Genomic DNA, 14,235 nt, shown 5'->3' on the forward strand with positions numbered 1-14,235 from the left:
GGCCACAGCCACTACTAAGATCCCTTCCTCTGCTGCCTCCGATTTGGGGAAGGAACAGTGAGATCACCCTAGAAACCCATCTCATATGTAATGACACTCACAGGCTCAAAATAAAGGGATGGAGGAAAATATACCAAGCAAATGAAAAACAGAAAAAAGCAGAGGTTGCAGTCCTAATTTCAGACAAAACAAATTTCAAACCAGCAAACATCAAAAAAGACAAATAAGGACACTACATAATGGTAAGGGTTCAATTCAACAAGAAGATTTAACAATCTTATATATATATGGACCCAACACAGGAACACCCAGATTCCTAAAGCAAATTCTTAGAGACCTTCAAAGAAGTCTCGGCCTGGGGCGGTGGCTCACGCCTGTAGTCCCAGCACCTTGGGAGGCCGAGACGGGTGGATCACAAGGTCAGGAGATCGAGACCCTCCTGGCTAACACGGTGAAACCCCATCTCTACTAAACATACAAAAAATTAGCCGGGTGCGGTGGCGGGTGCCTGTAGTCCCAGCTACTCAGGAGGCTGAGGCAGGAGAATGGTGTGAACCCAGGAGGTAGACTTGCAGTGAGCCGAGATCACGCCACTGCACTCCAGCCTAGGGGACAGAGCGAGACTCCGTCTCAAAAAAAAAAAAAAAAAATCTCAAAGACCTTCAAAGACTCCCACACAATAACGGTGGGAGACTTCAGCACTCCACTGACAGTATTAGATAGATCATCAAGGCAGAAAATTAACAAAGACATTCAGGACCTAAATGCAACATTGGACCAAATGCAACTGATAGACCTTTACAGAACTCTCCATCCCAAAACAACAGAATACACATTCTTCTCATCACCACATGTCACATACACTAATATTGACCTCATAATTGGACATAAAACAATCCTCAACAAATGTAAAAGAACATCAATCATACCAAACACACTCTCAGACCACAATACAATAAAAACAGAAGTCAAGACTATGAAAATTGCTCAAAACCATGCAATTACATGGAAATTAAACAACTTGCTCCTGAATGACTTTTGGGTAAATACATGAAATTAAGGCAGAAGTCAAGAAGTTCTTTGGGCTGGACGTGGTGGCTCATGCCTGTAATCCCAGCACTTAGGGAGGCTGAGGCAGCTGGATCCCTTGAGGTTAGGAGTTGGAGACCAGCCTGGCCAACATAGCAAAACCCTGTCTCTACTAAAAAAAATACAAAGATTAGCTGGGGTAGGGGTGGTGCGGGCCTGTAATCCCAGCTACTCAGGAGGCTGAGGCAGGAGAATCGCTTGAACCGAGGAGGTGGAGGCAGCAGTGAGCCAAGATCACGCCACTGCACTCCAGCCTGGGCAACACAGCAAGACTCCATCTCAAAAAAACAAAAAGTTCTTTGAAAATAACAAGAACAATGATACAACATATCACAATCTCTGGGACACAGCTAAGGCAGTGTTAAGAGGAAAATTCATAGCACTAAATGCTGACATCAAAAAGCCAAAAAATCTCAAATTAACAACCTAACTTTACAACTTAAAGCATTAGAAAAGCATGAACAAATCAACAAAGTTAGCAGAAGATGAGATGTAACAGAAATCAGAGCTGAACTGAGGAAAACAGAGACATGAAAACCATTCAGAAGATCAATGAATCCAGGAGTAGGCTTTTTGAAAAAAATTAATAAAATAGGCCATTAGCTAGACTAATAAAGAAGAGAGAATATCAAATAAACACAATTAGACATGAGGAAGAAAATGTTACTACTGACCCCATAGGAAAAAAAAAATCAGAAACCTCTAAACCCAAAAAGTAGAAAACCTAGAAGAGATGGGCACATTCCTGGACACATACACCCTCCCAAGACCCAGCCAGGAGGAAACTGATTCCCTGAACAGACTAATAATGAGTTCCGAGATTGAATCAGTAATGAATTGCTGACTAACTAAAAAAAGTCTGAGGCCTGATGGATTCACAGCCGAATTTTACCATATGTAAAAAGAAGAGCTAGTACCATTCCTACAGAAACTATTCCAAAAAATGGAGGAAGAGGGGCTCCTCCCCAACCCTCATTCTATGAGGCCAGCATCATCTTGATACCAAAACTTGGCAGAGACACAGCAAAAAAAGAAAACTTCAGGCCAATCGAGTAGGCTTCATCCCCGGGACACGAGATTGGTTCAACATATGCAAATCAGTAAATGTGATTAATCACATCAACAGAGCTAAAGGCAAAAACCACATGATTATCTCAATAGACCCAGAAAAGGCTTCTGATAAAATTTAACACTTCTTCATGTTAAAAATTCTCAATAAATTAGGTATCAAAGGAACATACCTCAAAATAATAAGCGCCATCCATGACAAATCCACAGCCAACATTACACTGAATGGGCCAAAGCTGGAAGCAATCCCCTTGAAAACCAGCACAAGACAAGGATGCTCTCTCTCACCACTTCTATTCAACACAGTATTGGAGGTCCTAGCCAGAGCAACCAGGGAAGAGGAAGAAATAAAGAGCATCTAAATAGGAAGAGAAGAAGTTAAGGTACCTCTGTTTGCAGACGACATGATTCTATATCTAGAAAACCCCATAGTCTTGGCCCAAAAGCTCCTTCAGCTGATAAACAACTTCAGCAAAGTTGCAGGATACAAAATCAATGCACAAAAATCACTAGCATTCCTATACATCACCAACAGCCAAACTGAAAGCCAAATCAGAAAGGCAATCCCATTCATAATTGTCAAAAAAGAATAAAACATCTAGGAATACAGGTAACCAGGGAGGTAAAAGATCTCTACAATGAGAACTACAAAACACTGCTCAAAGAAATCAGAGAAGACACAAACAAATGGAAGAACATCCCATGCTCATGGATAGGAAGAATCAGTATGATTACAATGGCTATACTGCCCAAAGCAATCTTCAGATTCAATGCTATTCCTATCAAACTACCAATGATATTCTTCACAGAATGAAAAACAAACTATTTTAAAATTCAGATGGGACCAAAAAAGAGCCTGAATAGCCAAGGCAATCCTAAGCTAAAAGAACAAAGCTGGAGACATCACGTTACCTGACTTCAAACTAAACTACAAGGCTACCATAACCAAAACAGAATGGTACTGGTACAAAAACAGGCACATAGACCAATGGAACAGAATAGAAAGCCCAGAAATAAGGTCGCACATCTGATCTTCAACAATGCTGACAAAAGCAAGCAGTGGGGAAAAGATTTCCTATTCAAGAAATGGTGCTGGGCTAACTGGCTAGTCATACACAGAAGATTGAAACTGGACCCCTTCCTTACACCATACACAAAAATCAACTCAAGATGGATTAAATACTTACATGCAAAACCCAAAACTATAAAAACCCTGGAAGACAACCTAGGCAATACTATCCTGAACAAAGGAATAGGCAAAGATTTCATGACAAAGACACCAGAAGCAATCACAATAAAAGGCAAAATTGCCAAGCGGGATCTAATTAAACCTAAGAGCTTCTGCACAGCAAAAGAAATTATCAACAGAGTAAACAGACAATCTACAAAAAGGGAGAAAATATTTGCAAACTATGCATCTGACAAAGGTCTAAGATCCAGAATCCATAAGGAACTTAAACAAATTCACAAGGGAAAAACAAACAACCCCATTAAAAGGTGGGCAAAAGACATGAACAGACACTTCTCAAAAGAAGACGAAGACATACATGCAGCCAGCAATCACATGAAAAAATGCTCAACACCACTGATCATTAGAGAAATGCAAATCAAAACCGCAATGAGATACCATCTCACACCAGTCAGAATGGCTATCATTAAAAAGACAAAAAAATAAGATGCTGGTGAGGTTGCAGAGAAAAGGGAACACTTATACGCTGTGGTGGGACTGTAAATTAGTTCAACCATTGTGGAAGGCAGTATGGTGATTCCTCAAAGGGCTAAAAGCAGAACTACCATTTGACCCAGCAATCCCATTACTGGCTATATATCCAGAGGAATATAAATCATTCTACCATAAAAACATATGCATGTGCATGTTCATCGCACATGCACAATAGCAAAGACATGCAATCAACCTAAATGCCCATCAATGACATAGTGGATAAAGAAATTGTGGTACATATACACCATGGAATACTATGCAGCCATAAAAATAACAAGATCATGTCTTTTGTGGGAACATGGATGGAGCTGGACGCTATTATCCTCAGCAACCTATTGCAGGAACAGAAAACCAAATACTATGTGTTCTCACTTATAAGTGGGATCTAAATAATGAGAACTTATGAACACAAACAAGGAAACAACAGACACTGGGGTCTACTTGACAGGGGAGGGTGGGAAGAGGGAGAGGAGCAGAAATGATAACTACAGGGTACTGGGCCTAATACCTGGGTGATGAAATAATATGTACAACGAATCTCCATGACACGTGTTTACCTATGTAACAACCCTTCACATGTGCCCCCAAACCTAATATAAAAGTTACGAAAAAATTTAAAAACTTTGTAAATGAAATAATAAGTTGAAAAAGTAGAGGACAGTGAAATAATCAATATTTTCCTATAAATAGCTAAATTCATAGATGGAAATTTCATAAAACAGATATTCTTTAAAACAACAAGAATGTAAAGAGAAACAGGACTGCTCAAAAATAATAACTATGAACTTGGGAATATAAAATACATATCTACATATTAATATTTGAGTATTTAGCTTTAATGTGGTTAAGTTTTTTAAAAATCACAGCAAGCATTTGCAAATAACTATTCTAAATGCTCCAAAGTTTTCTAATACACTGAATCAAAACCATTTTACTCTATTTTAAAAGATTTCTGTAAATATTGGATTAGGAACTATGATTATTATTCTCAGGATACCTATGACATGGATGAGCAAGACACATATGAAACAGGTTTGGAATAACACCATAGTGTTTGTGGCTAGGTGTGATGTGATCAGATTAGATTGTCACATAACCTCCGAGGAAGAAAAATCAATCTTGGAGGAGGTTGGGCTGCAGCTTGCCCAGAGCCAAAGCAGGATTTGGACTAGCACAGTGGCAGAGGCAGGGCATTTTACACAAGGAATACCATGCCTATGCCAAGGGGTAACAAAGGGGCTGAAGTAGAGGGTATTTGTGAGAAGTAAGGAAAAAGACAAGCTTGGGAAGGGGAGACGGTACAAACTACCAAAAGTCCTGAAGTACCAGGCTAAGTCCCACAGACTCATTTTATGTTTCAATAAGAGAGAAATGTATGTACATGTAATGTGATACTGTTCCTAAAGAAAAAGTTTTTAAAAAGAGGAGAGAAGTGATGAAAATGAGAACTGAAAAATTTTAATCTGTGAATGGCGCTCACAATGGGTAATGAAGAGGGCTGAAAACTAATGCCATCACAAAAGGAACAAGGCCCTGGATGGCAGGTGGGCAGCTTAGGGAGTAAGCATAGAGGTGGGAATACAAAATAAAGGCAGTAAAAGTTAGTAAAAATTTGGTTAGAAGTAATTACCCAGAAAAGTCTTCTTGATGCATGGTGATGATTATGGCCTCTATAGCATCTCCCACAGAAGTGAGTAAGGGTTGCACAGCATTTTCCATAAGAGCATGAATAGCCTAAAAAAAAAAAAGAAAGAAAGAAAAAGAAGAGGCAAGATTAAAGAAAAACAACCCAAAGAAATTTGAGATGTGAGAAACACCGTGACTAACAGTTTTCATATTATATCAAATGCAGACTAAGTTAACAGAAGTCTGCTCCTCTCCCTAACCACTGTCGGTAATGATTTTTAAAGCTTAAAATATGTGGAACATGGCACTAACAAATTTCAACACCCCCACTCTTATTTTTTCCAAAAGGTTCAGTGGTTAAATAAGCCCATGAAAAAGGGAAGGCATATGCAAGAAGACAGTAGTTCCACTAATGAGGTAAAGGTCAAATGAACACATTTAAGTTTCACAAAAGAGTTAGGCAGGACCAAAAGTAATTATTTAAGAATTGGAACAACATCATATGCTTTTAACCAGAGTGAATATAATAAACAGACATTGATTCTTTTTTTTTAACTATTAGGTTCAAGGGTACATGTGCAGATTTATTATATAGGAGTTTGTCATGGGGATTTGTAGTATAGATTATTTCATCACCCAGGCACTAAGCCTAGTACCCAATAGTTATTTTTTTCTGCTCTTTCCCCTGCTCCCACCTTCTACCCGCAAGTAGGCTCCAGAACAATGTTTCTAATAGGGCACAACAGTTGGGCATTTCATGAATTAGGTTTCAGTTGAGAGTTCTACAGCAGTGATTCTCAACTGTGGGCAGTTTTGTTCCCCAGGAAACATTTGGTATTGCTTAAAGACATTTTTCATTGTCACAGTTGGGGATGGGGGTACAAGTGTGTTACTAGCATCTAGTAGGTAGAGGACAAAGATGCTGCTAAACATCTTACGGAATACAGAACAGCCCCTATAACAAAGAATTACCCAGCTCAAAATGTTGATAGTGCCATGGTTGGGAAACTGTTCAACAGGGAGGTATAAATCATCATTTACTTGATGTAAAACCTAGGTCTTAGTTATGGGCTTTTAGTGTGAAAATAATGACTGAGGCTCAAAACACGTAAAATCAAAAATGTAAATATATTATACACACTTCAAAGATAATATAATGAAGATAGATAGTTTTGGCTCATACAAATGATCAAAATCAATGAGCAAAGGTAAAATATAGGACCTTTAATCATTAAATTCCTAATCTATAACCCTTAATCTCTGGTAAAAATAAATATACAACGTACAGGATTGTGTGTGTGTGTGTGTGTGTGTGTATACATATAGTTTGCCCTCCATACAGGAGCTCAGAGTCTAGTGAGAATAGTTAAAACGTTATGCATGTTGAGTAACCCAAAATCCAAAATCTGAAAATGTCCAGTGAGCACCTTCCTTTGAGCGTCATGTTGACACTCAAAAAGTTTCGGATTCCCAAGCATAGGAGTTTGGGAAAGCTGAGGCACTTGGGAAACCACAAGACATTCAGCATATATGGAGTATAAGTGCCTGGAAGAGACAGAGGCAGCAAGAGGTGTACTTTGTATAGGTTACTAAGAAGTTAGGAATTTATCCTAAAGGTACCAGGAAACCAATGATGGGTTTTAAGCAATAGACAAAATGTGGTTAATGATTTGGATTTAGGAAAAACCATGTTGGAGAGTAAACTGGATAAATTAGACTACAAAAAGGAGTACAACTATAAGGCCACAGCAGTGGTACAGAGCTGCTGGAGAGTGAGAGAGGGAGCTTGAAAAGGAGAGAGCCAGAGAAGACCGCCTAATTTTATGTTTAAACTCGGCACGAGTCTTCAGCTAACTATCAATAATGCATGTGCAGAGCAAACTAAATGTGGCTTGCAACTGAGGCTCAAAGAAGTGAACTGATTGAGGTGTGGCCAACTGAAGGTATGACAGTACACAGTTTGAGTATAACCAAGCTAATTGCCTGTAAAGCAAAATCACCAACATGCTTATAAAAAAAGGTAAAAAAAAAAAAAAAATCCTGTTTCTACACAACATAACATTCACAGTGTTCAGGATTTATTCAAAATTACTACACATATAAAATGCTAGGAAATTTTATCAATTCTCAAGGGAAAAGACAATCAAGAGATGCTTAACCCTGAGATGAACCAGACTCTAGAATTATCAGGCAAGAACCTCAATGAGGCAAGGAAAAATATGCACACAATAAATAAAATAATAGGAAATCTCAGTAGAGTGAATGAAAATGTAAAAAAAAAGTTATATTTAAACTTAAAAATTATAGTAGCTGAAATTGTAAAATTGACGGGATAGGCTTAGTAGAAGAATTATAGGTAGAGATGATCGAGGAAAGAGTCAATGAACCTGAAGACAGAATTAACAGAAATCTCTCTGGAGAAGAGAAAAAATACTAAAAAATAATTAAACCTAAGAAAAAACTGCAAAATGTCTAATATACTGGTAACTGGAGTCCTGTAAGAAAAGAAAATAATGGGGCAGAGAGAGAATGAGGCAGCAAAACTACTCGGGGGGGAAAAAGGCCTCACGCTTCTCAAAATAATGAAAAGCATGAATTTACAGATTCAGGAAAATCAGCAGATCCCAAACAGGATAATTTTGATGAGAACTATGCCTAGGCACATCATAAACTGTTGAAAACCAAAGATAAACAGAAAATCTTGAAACTAGCCAAAAAAAAAAAAAAAAAAAAAAAGATTACATACAAGGGAACTAATTTTAATAAGTAATGTCTTCTTATCAGAAAGCATGGAGGCCAGAAAACAGTGGAACATATTTTAAGTGCTAAGAGAAAAACATCTTTCAAACCCATATTTCTATTTTCTGTATAAATATCCTTCAAAGATGAAAGTGAAATACATTTCTGGCAAAAGAAAATTAGGAGTGTTCTTTGCCATCACACTCACATGATAAAATTTAATTTAAGCTCATCAGATTTTAAATGATGATTTAAAATAATCATTAAAAATCATCATTTGGCTGCTCTGCCTATGAAGTATCCATTCTTTAGTTTCTTTTCTTAATAAACTTGCTTTTACTTAAAAAAAGGTAAAACCATCAACATTTAATTCTGTTATCAGAATTAAATTAGAAATCAGTAACAAGATATATGCAGAACCCAAAAGTAATTAGAAATTTTAAAAACACATTTCTAAATAATCCATGACTCAGATAAGAAATCACAAAGGAAATTAGAAAAATATTTCAAACTGAATGAAGATACAAGTATAACACAGAAAAATTGCAGTGCTTAGTGGGAAATTTACAACGTTAAATGTTTATTTGTGGGGAAAATGGTCTAAAATCAATGATGTAAAGTCTCAAATAAATCTTAAAAAATAGCAAAGAAAACTCACAAATCCAAAGATAAACAGAAAGTATTGAAACTAGCAAAAAGTAGAAAATAAAGAAAGATAAAAGCAGAAATAATTGAAACACAAAACAGAGAAAACTAGTAAAGTTAAAAGTTGTTTCACTGAAAAAATTAACACAGTTGCTAAACTCCTAGCTAGATTGATCGAGAAAAAAACAGGAAGAGAACACAAATCAACAACATCAAAAATGAAAAAGAGGTTATTCTTATAGGTCCTAAAGACATCAAAAAGATAGTTAAGTGAGCTCAGCACAGTGGTTTATCCCTGTAGTCCCAGCCACTTCAAAGGCTCAAGCAGAAGGATCCCTTGAGCCCAGGAGTTCAAGGCTGTAGCACGCCATAATCGTGCCAGTGAATAGCCACTGCACTCCAGCCTGGGCAGCACAGTGGAACCCTGTCTTTAAACAAACCAACCACAAAAGGATAGTAAGTATTACACAGATTATTCTGACAAATTAGATAACTAAGATGAGTAGACAAATACCTTCAACGTCACAAAGTATCAAAGCTCATTCAAGAAGAATAGATAACACAAATAGCCCTTTCTCTATTAAATGAATTAATGTGTAGTTATAAGCCTTTCTACAGAGAAAACTACAGACCCAGATGGCTTCACTGGTGAATTCTACTACACACTTGAGGAAAAAAAACAAAAACAAAAACAAATTCTACACAAACTCTTCTAGGAAACAGAAGAGGAGGAAACACTTTCAAACTCATTTAGTGAAGCCAGTATTAACTTGCTACCAAAACCAAATAAAGACATAGAAAATTTTATGACAATATTCCTTATGAATATAGATGTAAGTAAGCATCCTTAACAAAAATTAAGTAAATCAGTATCCAGGAATACATAAAAGGATACATTAAGTATCCAGGAATACATAAAAAGGGTAATACATCATGACTAAGGTTGGTTTGATATTTGAAAACAAATTACTATAATACACTTCATTAGCAGAATAAAAGAGTAGAGCCATATGATTATTTCAATAGACGCAGAAAAAGCTATTTAATGAAACTCAACACCATTTATAATAAAAAATAGAAAACTAAGAATAGAAGGGAACTTGTTTAGTCTGACAAAGGCCTTCTATCAAAAACCTACAGCTAACATTATTATATCATTAACCTATAGCTAATACTATACTTACAATAGTAAAATACTGAATGCTTTACCCCCAGGTCAGAAACAAGTAAATGAGGTCCATTCTTACCAGTTCTATTCAACACTGTACTGCAGATCCTGGACAGTGAAACAAGGCATGGAAAAATAGGCATAAAGATCAGAAAGTAAGAAATAAAAATCCCTATTTGCATAAGATATGGTGGTTTACATAGAAAACTTTATTGCTGGGTGAGGTTTCCCACTTAGGAAAAATATGAAATAGGAAGAGAAGAGAGCATCTTGGGGAATGCCTTCATTTCAAGGATGGGTAGAAACTAACAACTAACAAGGAAACTGAGAAAGGAGATTAGATTATATTTCCTATGCTCTTTACAAAGCAGGGAAATATGTTATACATTTTAAAAAGATTTACCTAAAATAGTTAAAATTACAAAAATATTGGAGCCTCAGCAATCTGGAATATTCCTTTATATAGAACATCAAACCCACACAAAAAGGGAGAAAGAAGCATTGCCATATATAAATTTGGCAATGTAATCACTATCTGCACAAGACAAATCTCAGTAAAAAATGGATCAGAATTACTGGACCAAGGGGTTTAAATGGTACTTATATAGCTATGGTGGTTATAATGAAATAACTCTAAATGTATACTCAATATTAATTATGTCATTCATAACATATTAGACAATGTTTAGAATATGTGATGATGGAGACTCTGCATCTGCTCTCCACCCAACCCCTGCTCTGCTCGCTCTCCAACTTCACTCCTGCTCCTTTACTCTCACTCACTCTGCTCCAGCCACTCTGGCCTCCTGGCTGTTCTGTGACTATTACAAGCCTGTCCAATTCAGGTCTCTATTCCTGGAACACTTGCCCCAGATGGCTGCTTGGCTCACTCCTTCACTTCCTTCAGATTTTTGCCAAAATGTCTCTTGATTGGAGAGGCCTATATAAAATAGCACTTTCCTTCCATCCCCATTCTCTATCCTTTACTGTGCTCTATTTTTCATCATAGCGCTTATCACCACTGGGCTCCTCACTACAATAAAAGCTCTACATGGGAAAGGACTTTATTTGTGACTTTCACTGTGTATCACTAATACCTGGCATATGACAGACAATAAATATTTTTGAATAAATGAAAAAAAAGAATAGGTAATGATGAACCTCAAGCCTAAAATAACATTTAATTTTGGATAAAATCTCAAGGTAGAGAAGAAAGGACTGTTATATGTCTATATCTATATTTTTCAGTAAGTTAAAAAGTATGTTTAATATCTTCTCTATGAAATAAAATCAAGCAGATTTCTGGGTTGGGCTGCAGGCATTTATACATCGTAACTCTCTACCTTGAATTCAAAGTGACTTATTAAATTTCCAACAATTTTATGAAATTCAACATTCCTTTTTATTCTAAGTCAGGTTTTTTTTTTTACTTTTTACTTAATAAGTCATAACAGTTTTTTATAAGACTTAAATAGCAAAGTTAAAACTTTCACTGAGTGTATTAACATGAGCAATGAAGTCTCTAACTGATGAGGCCACTGCAGGAGGGCCTTGTACTTATTGCTAGTCTTCTGTTATCGAGTTCGAAAAGGCAAAATTGGTATGCCTTAGCAAAGTACAGACCCAGCTACACACAGCACTGCTCCTGGCAAGCAAACCTCAGAGTCACGGCTGCAGCCCAAGATTAGGGCAATTTTCCCTGCACTGACTCCAGCTAATATATTAAAAGAATAATCTTTGTTGTCTGTTAAAAATAAAGATTCAGAGAAACTACCCTATACTGAAATACAGTCTATGAGTAATTTCTATTTTTAACTCTCCAAGTGATTTTTATCATCAAAGTGAAGGCACTCTGTCTTAATCCAGAGAATGGACCTTCTGAAACTGTGGGTTGTGTCTGACCATTAGAGGTCAAAAAAATCAATTCAGTGGGTCAGTATCGTAATGTTTTAAAAAGTAATAGACTAGCATAGAAAACATTAGAATGCGTACACAAAATAAGGATAAGTATTACTTTGTGAAACTTCTGTATCAACTATGTGTATAGAAGTACACTTTATGCAATTACATATGTATGTATATATTTATAAATGCTTATTACGTATGAGGGCACAAAGTAAAATGTACTTATTTTGGGTAGTTATCAAAAAAATGTTTGATAGTTACTGCTAGAAGAAAAAAATGTGGAATTATAGAAGAGTATCCATTCCCTGTCTGGAACCAAGAATGTTAAGACTTTAAGATTTGTCATATTGACCTGATTTTATGATCATTGATACATATGCCAACCTTACTAAAAACAATTATTTTATTATGGAAAAATATTTTAAAGCACATTAGGGGAAAAAGGGATATAGAGAAAACATACAAGTATACTTCTAATACACTGGGGGAAAATAGACTGTCTCCTTCTCTTACCCTCAATGAATCAAATCCATTCATATATGAATTTAGTGTCCTTATATTTTGGTGCCTGTTAAATCCTCATTCCCTGTAAATTCTAAAGCATTTGACTTTAGAAGCTCCCTTCCCCTTTAGGATTTGTGACACTGTATTCTCCTAATTTTCTTCCTTCTTCTGATTGTTCTTTCCTTGTTTCCTCTTTTCTCTAAATATGTGTTTCTCCATAGGATTTACTTGTAGGCTTTCATCTCAATTTTAAAACTCTCCCTTAGAGATGTAAATCCAATCTAATAGTTGAAATTTATTACTCTTGTGTAGGTTTATTGTACCATTTTATAGATGCAGAAACTAAGGCAAGAGAGAGCTTATTTACTTGTTTGAGGTCATATAGCTGGTTAAATAGCTGAGATAGGATTCATATACAGGTAGTTTGGCTCCAAAGTCTACGCTTTATGGCCTTAGTTACTTACTCGCCAAGTACTAAATAAATATTTAGCAAATAAAGGAAAGATGGTGGCAAGGTGTAGTAGACATAACTCTTTAGAGTTAATGAGGTCTGCATTTACCAGCGATATGACCTTGAGCAAGATATTATTTCTAAGATACATAAAGTGGGAATACAAATACGTAACTTGAAGGGTTGTAGTAATATTTCAAAATGTGCCTCTCTAGTACTCTTGATAATATGCTTGTTTTTAAAAGAGATACTGTCAACTACATATGGCTCTGAATCTCATACCATTATTGTTTATGCAATTTCCTAAATAATAGAAAGGGGGTATAGTTATGTTTGTATAGAAAAAATGAGAATATGTTCTGGTTTTATGCCTCAGTTTAAAGTAGGGTTTCTCAACCTTGGCATTACTGACATTTTGGACTGGGAAATTCTGTTATGAGAGAGGGGTGGGCATTGTCCTATGCATTGCAAGATGTTCAGCAAAATCCTTGGCCTCTACTCACTAGATGCCAGTAGCATCTCTACCATGTCATGACAATCCAGAATGTCTCCAGATGCTGTCAAATGTCACCTGGGGACAAAATGATTCTGCTGGAGAACCACTGCTCTACTGGAATAATACTGGGTTGTACTGCCATTAGATAAATACATGTAAGACTTTTGCTTCTATGTACACAACTGTCATAAGTAGAACACAATCTGTAGACACCAAAAGGGTCTATTTTTAAATTCTAGAAAACATAAACACACTTGTTATCTATTCTCTTTAGGATAATTATCAACATGCTACTTTTGTATATATAGAGGATTCTGAATTATTATAAAATGTGACACTGCCCACTCAGCAAAACAAATAATCCTAAAACCACTTTGATCTATAGAGTCAAAGATTAAATTCTTTTACCTTTAGAGCTGAAATTATAGTTTGCTCAGCTGCCAGTGGGAATGAGCTCTGACTGGAAACAACCTAGAACAAGGTTTTGATCCAGTTATAGTTTTGCTTAAGTCTATTTCTGTAAATACTAATTTTGATCATAGCATAATAAAGCTGTTTCCACAAAGTATATATACAATATTATCATTGCTTTACAGTAATATCTTATACATGATTTTAAAAATCAGTATTTATTAAGATAGGTTGAAAAATAATTTTGTGTATAAAGCAAACACATACTTCAAATAACATTAATAAATACTAAGAGCTAGGTTTCCTTTATTCATGTTACATAGGTTTTAATTATAAAGTTTTAACTTGAAAAGGTCAGAATAAAGCCATATTTACTCATTTCTTTCACTCATGTCTTTAGGCTGACTCTG

At 36.1% G+C, this 14,235-nt stretch overlaps 1 protein-coding gene across 2 annotated transcripts in view; it reads right to left on the minus strand.

Moving 5' to 3' along the window:
- Nucleotides 1-14,235, minus strand: part of COG5 (component of oligomeric golgi complex 5) — a 360,750-nt gene that overhangs the window by 40,641 nt on the left and 305,874 nt on the right. The window contains exons 16-17 of one of the 2 annotated variants that reach the window (XM_519305.8): nucleotides 13,823-13,885; nucleotides 5,511-5,614 (exon numbers count right to left, since the gene is read on the minus strand). In XM_519305.8, the coding sequence (XP_519305.4) occupies nucleotides 5,511-5,614; nucleotides 13,823-13,885 (167 nt within the window). The remainder of the gene's footprint in view (nucleotides 1-5,510; nucleotides 5,615-13,822; nucleotides 13,886-14,235) is intronic. The other variant, XM_054687655.2, reaches the window with a different exon arrangement.

Source organism: Pan troglodytes, chromosome 6, assembly GCF_028858775.2.
Source record: "Pan troglodytes isolate AG18354 chromosome 6, NHGRI_mPanTro3-v2.0_pri, whole genome shotgun sequence".
NCBI lineage: Eukaryota > Metazoa > Chordata > Mammalia > Primates > Hominidae > Pan > Pan troglodytes.